At 37.3% G+C, this 16,463-nt stretch overlaps 1 protein-coding gene across 4 annotated transcripts in view; it reads left to right on the top strand.

The window, feature by feature from the left end:
* Nucleotides 1-16,463, top strand: part of HIVEP1 (HIVEP zinc finger 1) — a 148,034-nt gene that overhangs the window by 72,722 nt on the left and 58,849 nt on the right. For all 4 annotated transcript variants that reach the window (XM_019420112.2, XM_053904906.1, XM_053904905.1 and 1 more), the window contains exon 3: nt 4,242-4,295. In XM_019420112.2, the coding sequence (XP_019275657.2) occupies nt 4,242-4,295 (54 nt within the window). The remainder of the gene's footprint in view (nt 1-4,241; nt 4,296-16,463) is intronic.

Here is a 16,463-nt window from a genome sequence, read left to right as displayed (position 1 = left end):
TTGTTTCAATTATTCAGTCTTCTCCCGAGAGCCCTAAAAGAAAGGTTATTTTCTTTTTTTTCCCCTAAAGTTTATTTATTTATTTTGAGAGAGAGAGAGAGTGAGCAGAGGAGGGGCAGAGAGAGAGAGAGAGCGAGTGAGAATCCTAAGCAGTCTCTGTGCTATGACACAGGGCTCAGTCCCATGAACTGTGAGATCATGACCTGAACCAAAATCAAGAGTTGGATGCTCCACTGACTGAGTCACCCAGGCACCCCAAGAAAGGTTGTTTCTTTTTTTTTTTAACTTTTTTTTTAATGCTAATTTATTTTTGAGAGAGACAGAGTGTGAACGGTGGAGGAGTACAGAGAGAGGGAGACATAGAATCTGAAGCAGGCCACGAGGCTCTGAGCTGTAAGCACGGAGCCCAACATGGGGCTCAAACTCACAAACTGTGAGATCATGACCTGAGCCAAAGTGGGACGCGTAACCAACTGAGCCACCCAGGCGCCCCAAGAAAGGTTGTTTCTTAAGGGCTCTGGGACTTGGTTTTGGTTTTGTTTTTTGTTTTGGGGTGTTTTGTTTTTTTTTTTTTTTCTGCTCCATGGTTTCAGATTATCTTTCACAAATAAAGAGATGTTTTCCCTTTAATTATTTATGGATGATGGAAATAAAATATTTTTACATGGTTTGTGTGTACAAAAGTTTTTAAATATGTGAGGCATTGTACAAAATTGTTCATAATCTTTACCATTCACAATTTCTGTGCCTTGTTGGGGAAGGAAATCTGTAAGAAGTTGTAAATTTTCAATAGTTGCAGAACCAAAATACGACTTACGTGATTAGTAGCTTCTCCCTTCTCCTGGCCTATTACTTTCTCAGCCATGGGCCCCTCTGGATTGTAGAAAAGATTATGGATCCATTCATGTTGCTGGAGTCTTTACCAGGTGACAGCTCCTCCAAATACATTTGGTAAAAATTGAACTAATTAGAATCACATCTTAAAGACGCTAAAAACTCATTACAGTAAGAACGCATTACTCACTTCAGACCTACTGACATGGTGTGAATGTCCATTTTGCTTACACATCTATTTTTATTCTTAAACAACATCAACAGAGAAACTACAGTTTATTTCTCGATGTGTATTTCTTTGTGAGATTGTTACCTCAGATAACAGTGACATGGAGGGCATGATGGAAGGTGTCTCCGAATCTGAGATCCCATTCTAAGTAACACCCCCAAGCCCCCAAATCAAGGCTTACAAGTGAGATCGTGTATTACTGCTGGGAAGTGTTACCCTTGGTAAAGGGAAAAGGGGAAAAAAATAAAAAGTAAAAAAGATGCGTAGGGAACTTCTTTTTATATCAGGTTCTGAATCCACCAGTGGGTTGTAAAATCAATATAGCTGGCTGGGCAAGGGAGCATTATTCATTTTTAATAGGAAAAGATTGAAGATGGAGTGTGGGTAAGTTTGTTTCTGAATTATGTGTACACATGTGTAATTGGTTGAAATGTAAAAACACATTTATTGCTCTGAGTCATAGTGAAAAAATGATAAATAGTGCTTTAAAAATCAGTAAGTTGCCTTGTATGAACCAATTAAGAGCAGACAATGTATGAGTCCTTTCTCTGTGATTTTGGAGTGTCTCTGAAACATATTTGACCTGAAAAATCCGAAAGCATAGGTTAAATATAAACAGGACTTTCTCTAAAAATTGAAGCAAAGGCTTTTAATGCTATTACAAGCTCTCTAAATGAAAATTGTATTTACCTATTGAACTGGGGCTTTCGGTAGAAGAATTTAAGTAGATACTTATACCTACCAAAGTAGATGTCCTAAATCTGCTGATTTATGCAGAGTTATTGTCAAGAGAAAAAAGCAACTTAATTGAAAATTCAACAACAAAGACCAGTATTTTGTGATCACATGTAAGTTGAGGTCATTTTTCTAAGAATTTGTTATGTTACCAGTGCAAGCAGAAGGTGGCCAAACCTCAGTGTACTGAATAGCAGTTATTCTTAAATATGTGTTAAATCATGAGTTTTTGTTGCTTTGAGCCACAATCGCTTCTGTTAATAAAAAAAGGTGTTTTATTGTATAATGCCAAATTATGTGTGCATAAACAAACACAGTCATTACTACTAGAATATATATAATATGTATGTATATATTTATGGTTCTTAAGTTTGGAGGGACTGCTGGCATAGAAATGAGAGTGTTTTTTTCCTTTTTATGTTTCTCAAGGACTGTGTATTTAAATTCATGGTTTGTTTCTTTACATTTTAAAGGTATACAGCATACTTCATATACTTTACTTTTTTAAAAAGCAGCCCTTGTCCTTTTGTTACTTACATTAACATAGATTTCATCCATGCATTTGGTAGTTTTCTTTTTGAAATAAAATTACTGCTGATGCAGGGTCCACTTTCTACATTTAATAAGAGGTGTTTTGCTTTTTGTTTTGTTTTCTTTTCTTTTTTTAGGACCGTTTCCAGTTCACTTGTCATTTCATGAGAAATAACTAAAATTTGTGAATAAGAAAAATTGTAATATTTCTCTAGGTTACCTCTACTTGTAGATCTCATGCTGGATCTGATAATTAGCAAACAAATAGGACATTGCCGTGGGGATACACTTATCAGGATGAAAATTTATTTTTGACCAGTGCTGACGGTGTCTAATACTTCAAGCTAGCTCGACTCCGTTTTTCCTGCTGCTCCCACTCCGCTTTTATTTTGCCGACCGGGTGAATCAACCTGTGATTAAAAGAAGTTTGATCAGAAAATGGAAGGTTCTCTGAATTATTCATTCTGGCTTCTTCCTCAAGGTTAATGGGAGAAGAAGCAGGTGGTTGAGAGGGCCCCTGTGGCGGGAATCCGTGTCTTTTATTTGTTTGGAAAAGGATCAGCATTTTGGAAGTTGGTCTTGCCTGGCCAGTGGCGGTAGGCCTAGCACTGGAGACCATTTTGGGAACTGGCGGTGGACGCCAGAGGGCGTAAATGGCTGAAGTACCAGTATTTTGAAAATTGTTAAATGATACTTCCATGCATTAACTAAAATATTATGTAATTATTGGTACTGTATTCTTTTCAGTACAAGAAAGTACCCTGGGAATTTTGTAACTTCTACCATTATAACGAGTACTTAGGCCCCTGTATTAAAGCTGGAATTAGTTATTGTCTTCATCATCAAATAAGTACATCCTTATACAATTTAAAGTAATCGTTGTTTTTTTTTTTTTTAATGTTTACTTTTGAGAGAGAGGGAATGCACGCATGTGGGAGAGGGGGAGAGGGAGAGGGAGAGAGAAAAATCCCAAGCGAGCTTTGTGCTGTCAGCGGCTGAACCGGAAATGGGGCTTGACTCACGAACTCCGATCTGAGCCGAAGTCTGACACTTAACCGACTGAGCCACCGAGGCGCCCTTACATTAATTGTTAACCAAAGTATAACACACGCTTTTTTACAAAATCCACTTGTGCTCCGAGCCTCAGCTCTAACAACTGCAGGCTCTGGGCCCACGCTCATCACCCTCTCCTGTCCGCTCCTGGGGCAGCCCTCCCCGCGCCTTGGTAATTATTACTTGTGGGTTACACCTTTATTACTTGTGGGTTACACCTGATCTTCAGAACTGGCTCACATGTAACAGTTCTAGAGTCATTACTCTGATAGAGTGGCTCTCTGTTGCAATCGGCTACCCACACTTCATACGTAACTATCCTGGTACCAACCGTTGGCAAGAGGGACGGGTATTCCACTATTCTTTGGCTTCTCCTTTCATTTCTTGTCCGGTTCTTCCTTTTCCTTCTTCCATGTTTGGCATAGGTTTTAGGCCATCCATGGACTTCGTTTAGACTTGTTTCTAAGCTAGCAGGCATTCGTTACATCTCTCTAATAAAATCACTGCTGGGCATTCATGTGTCTTTATAAGGAAAGCTTTATTTTTAGGTATTTATTAGGCACCTAAACATGTGTTAATTATCGTTCAGTATTTAAAACGCACTAATTATTTGCATTATGGAAACATTCATTGATTGCAACTGGTCCTTGTGACAAAGACGTGATTGAAATTATATATTCAGTTTTAAAATAAGGGAATATGTCATTACTTTAACAGTTTACACATATTTATTTCATAAGTAATTCAATAAATATTGATTACTATGTATGAGGCTCCTTGTATAAGTAGTGTGTTTGTCTTACTGCATTCTTATTTGTATATGATGCATTGATTTGTAAAATCTCTTTGTTTTTCTTAGATAAAATTGAAGAAGCACAAAAAGAACTTAATGGGGCAGAAGTGTCAAAAAAAGGTAAATTAAAGTCAACCCCAATGTATTCTGTATTCTTAACAGAGATTCCTATTCAGATCCCTATAATTGCAGCCTTACTAAATCTATCAGTGAAAACATATCACGGAATTAGAAATCACCTTAGACTGATTGATACCTGAAAGTATATGGACTTTACTTCCTGAAGTGCTTTAGCTACTTCTGTAGCTATTCTGTAACTGTTTCTACAAATTAAGATATCGCTGGTAGGATTATGAGAGATCGTTGCAGCTCTTTTGAAAGTCCTATTTATGAGACTGTCCCATAGCAATAAAAGTACCAATATGATGCCTGTGTTTTAACATGTATGTGCCTATCTCTGTATGTTCTTGTGATGCAGTATTTTTTTGTAATGACGAAAGCCCAAGATAGATAAAATTATATGAATGCTAGTCAGGGGAAAGAGTGGTTGAATCAGTTTAATACATTGTATTTTGGGATATATTATGCACCTTTTCAAGAAATGTTAATTCTTTCAATTGACAGTGGTGGTTTATTGATGAATGAGGAAAACGAAATTGCACGGTAGCTTGTAAAATATCTCAGTTTATAAGTTTAATCAAATTTCAAAGGCATACACGCCTACATATTTATACACATTTCACACAAATATGTTTACAAAGGTGGAAGGAAGGGTCTGAGGAAGCTTAACTTTCCTTTATATGGCTTTATGGTTTTTATTAATTACAATGGTTGTAATTTTGTATAAAAAATTTAAAGGCAAAAATTGGTTTTCATGGTAGAAAACCTAGTGTTCATTTTTCCAGATAATATGAAAAATACATTCAATATTAAATAGTCTGTGGAGAGGGGAAGACAGGTGGATCGTCTCCCAACACTGTATGTTAATGAGTAAAATCGATTAAAAGGATATAATTAAAGCTCCCATTATAGCATTTATATTTCATGACTTATTATTTCTTTGTCCTTATTATATTTTCTAATTATAGTGGAATATTTTGACAGTAATTTAGCTATATATGAATCCAATGGAAAGTCTTTTTTCTTTTTTTTTAAATCGATTTAGGTTCCTAGCTAAGTATCTTTAGTAGAAATATTTCTGGCTATTCAGGTTTTCCATCCCTTGGACCAACCTGCGAACCTCCAAGATGCTGTGGCGTTGGTCTGAATAGTTATGTTGTGATGTGCAGCAACCTTGAAGCGTCTCTCCATTTTCTTCTTCTCGCACCCCCTTCTTCCATGCAATCTGGAAGGTCCATAACAAACAGGATCCTTTAGTGATACTCTTGCAGAAAAGCCTAGAAAGAACAGAGAAATCACTATAGCCATGCGGTCCCTTTCCAAGGTTGACTAAAGGTCCCTTCCCTCATTGCTGTAGACATAAAGCATGTAAGACACACAGGCTGTAAGAGATGCTTTACATCCAGTAAGGGTTTAGAGCTGCTGCAAGGAGAAAAATAAATGTGTGCTTGTTTTGCGTTTCCTTCTTTCTTACTCCCGTGGCAAAGAATTTTAAGAACAGTGAACTAAATGCCTATAGGAAGGAGGAAGCGGAACAAAGGTTCTAGAAAAAGAAATTGGATAATGAGTTTCAGAATAATCCAGTGGGCTACACTTGGCAGGCTACACTTATTTAAGACTGAGGATGAATACCAAGTGAGCATTGTTCTGTGCGGTTCGCTGCCTAGAATTACTACTTGGCTTTCATTTTTACGTACACATTCGGGGCAAATTAAAAATGAGATAGTTTTTGGGGCGCCTGGGTGTCTCAGTCGGTTAGGTGTCCAACTTCAGCTCTTGTCATGATCTCACGGTCTGTGAGTGCGAGCCCTTCATCGGGCTGTGTGCTGACAGCTCAGAGCCTGGGTCCTGCTTCGGATTCTGCGTCTCCCTTTCTCTGCCCCTCCCCTGCTCACACCCCCCCCCCCCCCAAATAAGTAAACACTTAAAAAAATTTTTTTTTAAATGAAATAGTTTTTCTCTCAAATATAATTAAGGAATAATATCATTTTGTCTTTAACAATATGAGATAAAAATTTTTCAGTAATAAAAGTATTGAGATTTCTCAAATCTTTGCTGGCCGACCTGCTGATTAAAGGAAATTCATTTCTTCCTTTGGATAATATGCTGTAAAAATTTGTTGTTATTTTTATTAGGATGATTCATCTAGGGCAGATACTTTTTCACTATTTTTTCTTTTTTTCTTTTCTTTTAATTTTTTTTAATGTTTTTATTTATTTTTGAGACAGAGAGAGACAGAGCATGAATGGGGGAGGGGCAGAGAGAGAGGGAGACACAGAATCGGAAGCAGGCTCCAGGCTCTGAGCCATCAGCCCAGAGCCCGACGCGGGGCTCGAACTCACGGACTGTGAGATCGTGACCTGAGCTGAAGTCGGACGCTTAACTGACTGAGCCACCCAGGCGCCCCCCTTTTTTTTTTTTAATTTTATTTTAATTTCACTATTTTTTCAACAGGCCTTTGCTTTTTCCCCCTGAAAGTTTGACTTTTGTCTTCTATATATGGCTATTTTTCTACAATGCTGTGGTTCTAAGGTTTTTTCTCCATTGAAGATACTGTAATTGTTCAATTTATTTATTGTTCTTTCTCCTCCTTTCCTTCTTTTTTTTTTTTTAAACCATTAGTACGAGTAACTGATTTGAATCTAGCATTAATGGCAAGCCCTTAAAAAACCCACAAAAAAAGAAGAAACACCTCGGTCATGGATAGATCTTTATTGTTTTCTAACATTTTAAGAAAAGATTAATTTGTTTAGTGTAATAGGGTGGCTAAGAAAGTGACTTTGCCCATTACGCACCAATAAAATAAAGAAGGGCACTAAATTATGTTAATGTGTTTCTTTTACTCTTTCTAGAGAGAAAGAATACATGAATGAAAATTAGATGACTTTGATTTATTTTAATTTTAATCAGTTTGGGGATAAACGTAACATGTAACATTCACATAATTCTCCATAACGTCATTATATTCTTCCTTACAGTGCTCTTTACTTGTTCTTAACATCCATCATATTTGACACTACTCTGAAAATTATTGCATGGGATTTATTTTTTTTTTTAACGTTTTATTTATTTTTGAGACAGGGAGAGACAGAGCATGAACAGGGGAGGGTCAGAGAGAGGGAGACACAGAATCTGAAACAGGCTCCAGGCTCCGAGCTGCCAGCACAGAGCCCGACGCGGGGCTCGAACTCACGGACTATGAGATCATGACCTGAGCTGAAGTCGGACGCTCAACCGACTGAGCCACCCAGGCGCCCCACATGGGATTTAAATAAAATAGTGAATGTCGCAGATGTGGGAATGGAAAATGTATAAACTAGGAAGAAATGAATAGATCGGTTTTTCAGGAGAGCTTTCATAGTCTATCTTTTGTATAAGCTTTAATTTTAATACTTTGTTTTAAATTTTTACCATACAATATTTGACATATGTAAGTTAATATATGTAATGTATTACAAATTTTTGTTTTTTAACGTTTATTTTTGAGAGAGAGAGAGAGACACAGAGCACGAGAGGGGGAGGGGCAGAGAGTGAGGGAGACACAGAATCCAAAGCAAGCTCCAGGCTCCGAGCTGTCAGCACAGAGCCCAACACGGGGCTCGAACTCATGAACCGTGAGATCATGACCTGAGCCAAAGTCGGACGCTTAACTGACTGAGCCACCCAGGTGCCCCTGTATGTGATGTGTTATAAAGCATAAAAACAACATGGTGATCTTTCATTCCACCACCCAGTGTGAAAACTGGCGCATCGTCAATACCATTGCATCAACCTGCGTGCTCGTCAGTATTTCCCTCTGTCTGCTCTTTAGAGGTATTTACCGTCCTCAGCTTTGTGTTCATCATGTTAATTCTTCATAAAAATAATTACATATTCTCAAACAGTATACTTTTTAGCTTTGCTTGAGTTTGAGCTTTAAAAATAAAATTATGTTCCCTAATTTTAACAGCTTTTTCACTCAACCTTGTTTCTAAAATGTATGCATGTTGTTGAAAGTAGCTATTTCTTCCCATTGCTGTAACAATATTTTATTACATGACGCAATATGTACCTCCATTCTCTTGTTGATGGATTTCAGTTATTTCTCCCTTTTTGCTGTCACAAACAGTGCAGCTCCGAACACTCTCATAGCCTAGTGCACATGTGTGAGTTTTCCAGGACATACACAGGGAGCGTAGATGTTCAGCTTCATAAGATGATGCGAGATGGTTTTCCAGAGTTTTTTGGAAATTTTACATTTCCTCCACCAGTGTCTAAGAATTCATTTTGTGCTATCCAGTACTTGGTATTGTCATTGTTTTTATTTTTTCCAGTTGGATGGGTAAAAAGTAGTGTTTTGTTCTGCTCTGGATTTATTATTCCCCAATTAGTAATAATGTTAAACATGTCTTCACTTGTATACCACTTTCTTGAAATGCTTACTTGTATCTTTTATGCATTTTAAACATCTTTTTTTTTTAAATATGTTTTGGATAACAGCTCTTTATTCATGTTATGTGCTTTAGTTCTGGGCTTACTTTTTTACTTTCTTTAAAGTACTTTTTGGGGGGCGCCTGGGTGGCTCAGTCGGTTGGGCGTCCGTCTTCGGCCCGGGTCATGATCTCGCGGTCCGTGGGTTCGTGCCCCACGTTGGGCTCTGTACTGACGGCTCAGAGCCTGGAGCCTGCTTCAGATTCTGGGTCTCCCTCTTTCTCCCCCTCTCCTGCTTGTGCTCTCTCTCTCTCTCAAAAATAAATAAGCATTTTAAAATTTTTTTAAATGAATAAATAAAGTACCTTTTGGTACACAGAAGTTCTTGGTTTTAATATCATCAAACTATTAAGCTTTTTCATTTATGATTAGTATTTTTTTGTTGTTGTTTTTCTGGAGATTTTTAAATATATTTGCTTGCCTTAAATTCTTCCCTCCCACAAGGTCTTGCATGTTTTTTCTCTGTTTTCTTCTAAACAAAACAAACAAAACAAAAAAACAAAAAAAACCCTTTCATATTCAGATAAAAAAATACATCTGAAGTTTATTTAAAAAAAAAATACAGTGTGAGTTTGGGTTCCACTTTTTTTTTTTTTTTTTTTTTACCCCAAATGGATAACTATTTGTCCCAGAGTATTTATTACATTGATTCTCCTTTTACTCTTTTTCATCTTAATTTTCTTGATAGGTATGGGTTTGTTTGTTGGCTCTCTGTTCTCTTCTGTTAATCTGTGAGTTAATATTACAATGTGTTAATTACTATCACTGCATGTTTCAATACACAGCAGGGAAAATTCCTAAAGTGTTTTGACTATTTCTAGTTTTTTGCTCATCCATTTAAATTTTAGAATCAGCTTTTAAAATAACTTGTTGGGACTTTGTTTGGGATTGCATTGAATTTGGGGCAAACTGACGATCGTCACAATTTTCAGGCTTTCTATCTCCAAAAATAATATATTTTTGATACTTGTGTTTTCTTTGTCTTATAGTTTATTCCATATGGATCTTGTACTTATTTTATTGAATTTATTCCTTGAAACTTTATTTTTTTATTGATTACATTGATTGTGTGTGTATATATGTGAAATTGTTTTTTAGCTCTTGTTGGCAAATAGAAATGCAGTATATTTTTTGTATATTCATCTTGTACCCAGCCACTTGGCTGAATCATTCATTCCAAAACTTTGCTTGCAGGTGCTTTAGATTTTCTTGTAAACAGTCTGATGCTAGCGGTAATGAAAGTTTTGTTTCCACCTTTTTAAATTATTGTTCCTTTATTTAGTTTTCTTCTTTTACTCAGTAGGCTTTGGTAAAATCAAAAGAATGGTAGTATTGGCGTCCTTGACTTGTTCTTGATTGTAAAGGGAATGCTTCTAATATTTCATGAAAATGTTTAAAGTCTTTTTAGGGGAAGGGAGGGTCAGGGTTTTTTTTGTTTGTTTTGTGTGTGTGTGTGTGTGTGTGTGTGTGCACGTCCACGCGTGCACTTGTTTAAGTAGCATAAGGAGGTTATCTTTTTGATCTACTGAGATTTTTAAAAGAATCATAAATGGATCTTTTTTTCATCAAATGGTTTTTCTTCATATGTAGAGCTTAATCTTATAGTCTCCCTTCTCTCATTCTAGTGTTTAAACTTCTCTTGCATCCTCTTAATACAATGAATTTAGTCTCGATTTTTATCTTTTTAAATACACTGCTAGATTTAATTTGTTAATATCTGATGAAGAATTCTGGGGCACCTGGGTGACTCAGTCAGTTGAGCTTCGGACTCTTGGTCTCAGCTCAGGTCGTGATCTCAAGTTTCACGGTACTAAGCCCTGCATTGGGCTCCACGCTGATAGTGCAGAGCCTGCTTAAGATTGTCTCCAAAATAAATAAATAAAATTTGAAAAATATATATTTGTTGAAGTATTCTATATCCAGGTTCAAATTGAAGATATTGGTCTGTAGTTTTAGTTTCTTTTAATTATCCTTGCCTGATTTATTTCAAAATTATAGTAGCTCAGTAGAGGTGATCTGAGAACTATCCTCCTGTTTCCTATGGACGTATTTGTTTAATACTGGAATGATAGCTTTATAGGAAGGTCGTAGGATATATTTTGACTTTGTTTTAAAAACATTTTTTTTATGTTTATTTTTAAGAGAGAGAGAGAGCACGCAAGCAGGGGAGGGGCAGAGAGAGAGAGAGAGAGAGAGAGAGAGAGAGAGAGAGAGGGAGGGAGGGAGACACAGAATCTGAAGCAGGCTCCAGGCTCTGAGCTGTCAGCACAGAGCCCGACATGGGTCTCGAACTCATGAGCCATGAGATCATGACCTGAGCCGAAGTTGGATCCTTAACCGACTGAGCCGACCAGGTGCCCCTATTTTGACTTTCAAGAGGAGTTGAGGGTAGATTTTTAAGTGTCAAATCAGTATATTTAATAGTATGGATCTACTCAAGTTTTCTTTTTTCTCTTCTATCAGAGAGTACGTTATATTGTTATAGTTTATACATTCTGTTAAGTCTTCACATTTATTGGTAAAAAGTCATTTGTGGTATTCTCTTACTCTTTCATTGCTGCTGGATTTTTTCATTGTTAATTTTGTTCGTTTGTGCTTTTTCTCTCTTTCTTGATTAGTCTTACAAAAGGCTTGTCTGCTTCACTTCCAATTATACCAACTTCTGATTTTCTTCATACTCTTTTGTAGCGTCCTTTTAAGTTATCAGTAAGTTTTGCTTTTTTATTATATTTTTCCTCTTTTTCTTTGGGTTCACTCTGTTATCAAATTTCTTAGGTTGGAATCTGGGCTCATTTATTTTAAGCATTTGGTTTTTTTTTAATTCAAATCACTTCATGGTATTAATTACCTTCTAAGTTATTGCTTTAGTTAAATTGTACACGATTTCATATTTACTGCTTTCATTAATGTCTATGCTGTTTTCTTCTTTTACCCTCTTGACAATTTTTTTCCTCACATTTTTGGGGATTTTACTTATGTTTTTGTTAGTGATTTGTCACTTAATTGCATGGTTATAATTAATTGTTTTTTTAAAAACCAGTTTGTATTTCTAAAATAATTTGCTCTCTGTATCTGAACACTGTGAACTCAAGATTTTCGGGAAATGTTCTACAAAAACGCTCCTGGATTTTAAGCTAGAAATTTAGAATTCAGCGCCTTATAAACTTTAGGGTTACAAAGATTAAATAGCTGAAGCTGAAAGATGTCAAATAACATTACCCCAGGAGAATGCAACCAGGAAGTGAAATGAGGAGGCTTCGAGTCCTTGTCTTGGACTGTGCTGTTCTAACATTATTTCGTGTCCTAACTGGATGAGAGCTGAATCTAGGAGTCCTATTCTAAATGACCCTTTGAGTGATGAGATTATGATAGTGTGTAAGTCACCTCCTTTAAAAATGTTGTGATAATGCAGGAAAAAATAGGATTCAGACAGTGGGTACTGAAGAAGGTAGAGATCGTAGGTCAGCTTGCACTGGAATTTTTCACATTAATTCTGTCTCAAACAGCAAAATCCTGACATTGCCGTCATAACGCCAGCCATCTCCTTCCAGTACCTGGGGTATATCACTCTGAAGTTTTATACTCCAGCCACCGGAAAGTTTTGTATGTACAAAATAGTTTCTGTTAATCATCCATTTTACCATGGATCTGAGAGTATGGTTTATATGGTTTATATGGTTTATAACCATATGGCTTATATGGTTTATAACCATATAGTTTATATGGTTTAAGAGACAGTGTAAGGAATCCGTACTGACTGCTCAAGTAACTTTGTGATTTTAGATTTGCTCCGAGGAATCACTTGACAAGTAGGATTTTTGTTAACATAGGCATAATTTGTGCCCTGGAATTACCCTCCTGCTATCCGGGGAAGCTTGAGGGAAGTTAGGTTTCTGTGAAAAACTAGACAGAGTAATTCTGAAGTGAGACTAACAGACTAATGAGCAGAAAACTAGGTTGTGGAATTCTAATTAGTGTGTACATAAGAAACCTAGACTTTGCTCACCTACTTTCCTGATTTTTTTTAAGCTTCTTATAAGGTGAGTAAGTTTGCGAGAAGTACAAAAAATACTCCCATTTTTTTTTTAAGTACGGCATATGCTACTTTAAAAAATGAGGCTGATTTGGAATAATATTATATATTAATAATGTGCTTTAATGCTAATGACATTCTCTTCCTTAAGAATTCTGCTAAGCATATTTAAGAAAATATAAGGGCTTGTTCTTAGATTAGGGACAGTGAAGTCCTTCCTGAGACTAAAATTGAGGTGCATTATGGAAAATTTGGACTGATTTCATTAAATTAAAATGAATAATGTTAATGCCATGAAAGTAAGATAAAAAGGTTTTAAAATAGTTTGGGAGAAAGTTTGTGCAATAAAACAAAACCTGGTTGGCTTTATCGAAATGTAATAAATCTAGAAGGGCATTAACAATTTACTAAATGCAAGTTCCCAGCCAGAGGAAAGGCTGGTGTACTTTTCATTGAGATGTCTGAACTTCAGAGTATTTTAAAGGAATGCAGTTTTGTTACTTTAGTATGTAGTAACACTCGTCAGGTATATATTCTTGACAAGTTGTGGTCCTTGCGTTTATAAATTAATTGCTAGGAAATAATGTGTTTAAACGAGCTTATTAATGGATGTTTATTTTCAATAAAAACACTTATAAATTCGGCGTTCTTAATAAATGCCCTAAAAATGCATCATGGTTTTCCTGTAAGGTTGTTAGTTCATTCTTTTTTCAATACATTTGTATTGTGCTTCAGACATTCTTTGTAGCCCTGGGGAGTAGATAGGAAGGAAAAAGTCTAACCCTCAAAAGAACCCATCACCTTAGCTCAGCTCTTGGCCAAATTATACTGAAATCTGAATTGGTAGAATCAAAATTCATGAGGTTTTATGTAGCCTAGCAGTGATGCCTAACAAATTTCCCTTGGGAGAATGGCAACAGATTTTCTGATTTTTAGGGAAAAGAAGCCCTCTTCTTTTAGTATTTTATTACTTGGAATTTTAGATTTAAACATTCAGGTTTCATGAAGTTTTCTCCTAGTGTAATGAACCATGCTAATTTGAACCACGGAAGGATTCGAATTGTTTTAATGATATGGGCAGTGTGTCTGGCCTAAAGGCTCCATAAGTCAATCCTGTCGATATTTGTAGATTTAAAAACAGCAGATGCTAAGAGATCATTGTTGTTCAGATAGACTGTGCCAGCCACATAGAAGATGATTTGCACAACGGTAAATCAAAGCATTTTTTAGTACACCAGTGTAAAATAAATGTCTTTAAACGTTCCGTACCCATGTTTAAATGCAAAAACACCCAACACTTTGTTGCCCGTAGAATACGACAGGCAAAAATCCTTCCTACTTTCTTAGCAGAATGCAAATTCTGTGACTGATTACTTATCTGTTGAGTAATCATTCATTAAATTAGAAACTTCAGTAGCTAACAGGATTTTTATTTTATGGGATTCACGATATCATCGATTTGCATTCTCTTGCGTTTTTATGGCATATTCCATTGACTTCAAGATGCTATTGATGGTGAGATGCGCACTGATTTCATGCACCATTTAGAAAGGGAAAGTCACTGCCGGTTGAATCGTGACACAGTGCTCTTATAATTGAGTAGAAAATGAATCCTGATTTCAGGGAGATTAAAATTTCAAAGCATGTTTGCTTGAGAGTCCACAGAGTACATATTTACATCCACCGCTTCATTTTTTGGTACGAGAGATGCAGTGGTTCAGATGACGACGTGTGGATTTGAGCGGCTTTGAGGACCGCGTCCCGGAGGACTGTGAAGAACAAAGGAATGGATCTTTGTCTGTTGGTTCACTTGGGGACTCATGGAAGAATGATGGGGGGGGGGGGAACAGGTTATGTTCAACTTACACTCTTTACTTCTTGGGTAACCGACCCCATGCACATGCCTCAGTATTTTCTATGTAAATAATGTCGCACGGTGACTTAACAGGATAATCTGTGTTACTGCTGATCTATTTAGACATTTCTCCACTTGGCTGCTGTAATCTACGTGTGGGGCAAAAGGAAAAAGAGGGAAGCAAGCTCAGATACTTATTGCCTACAGAGAGACTTATTCTTTTCTGTTAACACAGATGAGAGAAGGCACTAGACAGTGTGGGCATGAAACCAAGGAATAGAATCCCAGGAAAGGAAGAATAGAAAATAAAAGCGAGCGGAGGCAGAATAAATTGAAAATGGGTTAAACAACTGAGAGAAACTCTGGAAACTAAATTAAGAAGAAGAAAAAATTAAACACTGTTGTGGAAATAGCAAAGTACCATTTCACCCGAACGTGGTATCCTTTTGTCAGTTTCACGACTCGGAGTGTGTTTTACTGGATTGGACCGCCTATGGGAGGAGTATAAAATTGTGAGTGGCGATGCCTTAAGAGTTTTGCCCTGAGCACCAAGCACAAAATTAACTGTTTCCTTTAAGAAGAGATTCGGAAGCAGCAAATGAGATTCTGTGGACGAGGGAGGAAGGGTACAGAGAGGACTGAAGAATGTTTGAGTGAGAACAAATGTAGGTGGTGGCATCGACACGTCGTCCGATGGTTAGTTAGCGGGAAGTAGACTCCACCAGACCGCAGAACAGATCGTATTGGGGGGTGCAGCGCGCTAACTGCGCAGGAGCAGGGAAGGAGGGGGTTGCTGTGGGGTGTTTATTTCTGGAGGCCCACCACCGAGCATGGGGTTAGCCACTCAGAAACTGTTTAATGAAACCCTTTGATGGCTGTCTGTGGCTCTTAGCCTGAAGACAGTCTCCAAAACGCGGCGAATGAGAGACCTCGGCTCGCTAAGCCCTGCCCCTCACCCACTCACCCCTGCCTCCTGTGAGTGCTGGGATTCCTCCAGTTAATTTTTGCCCACTGCCCCACCACCAGTACTTGCCCCAGTTCCTAGTGCGTAGAGTAGTAGGCACTTGGCAGACGGTCACCGAATAGGTGAAGGTGGGTGGGTACGCGCATGAGGGAGAGAAGAGAGTGACTTCCTTCGCATTACAGGCAGGAGTTTTAAACAATACGTACTATTACTTTCTTCCTATTTTTTACGTGTGGTTACACAGATATTTTTTATTTCTTCTGGTATAACCTAGATTGCGTATCTGAAGTAAGTTTTTCATTATATTAAATTGTCTGTATAATTTAATTGTATGTCTCCGCGGTGAACCACAGAACTCACTTAAGTATATCGAGCAAAAATTAAAGCTCTTCTCTAACCTTTAATAGAGACTGCGGACAGCCACTGCAAATGAATCCTTCCTTATGATTTTATTTGAGCACTAAGATTAAAGCTATTCTTGGATACTTTGGTAAGATAACAATATCTTCGTTAACCTGGTGAGAGGTTGTGATGTTCTGAATAAAGAATTGAGGATTTCACCTTTCTGAAGGTTTAATGCTATAACCCCGAGAGCCTTCGTGGTAGAAATGTTTATCAAATGGATTTCATACTTTCTTGTCTTGGTTAGCGTTAGCCTCAATTTAAGCTTTCTTTCTTTTTCTTTTCGATTGAGGGCCAGTCATGTGCTGGTCCCTGGGGTAGGGAAGGGACAATTGGTAGCATTTGCCCCTGTGGTGAAAATACTCCCGCCAAGACTTGACTTTAATGCTGCCCAGGGTTGTGTGGCTTCCAGAATTCCTGAATATTTAGTAGAGCTGTCTTGAG

The sequence above is a fragment of the Panthera pardus genome, unplaced genomic scaffold (assembly GCF_024362965.1).
Source record: "Panthera pardus isolate Hobbes unplaced genomic scaffold, ASM2436296v1 HiC_scaffold_17, whole genome shotgun sequence".
Taxonomy (NCBI): domain Eukaryota; kingdom Metazoa; phylum Chordata; class Mammalia; order Carnivora; family Felidae; genus Panthera; species Panthera pardus.
This window is presented reverse-complemented; position numbering and strand designations above follow the sequence as displayed.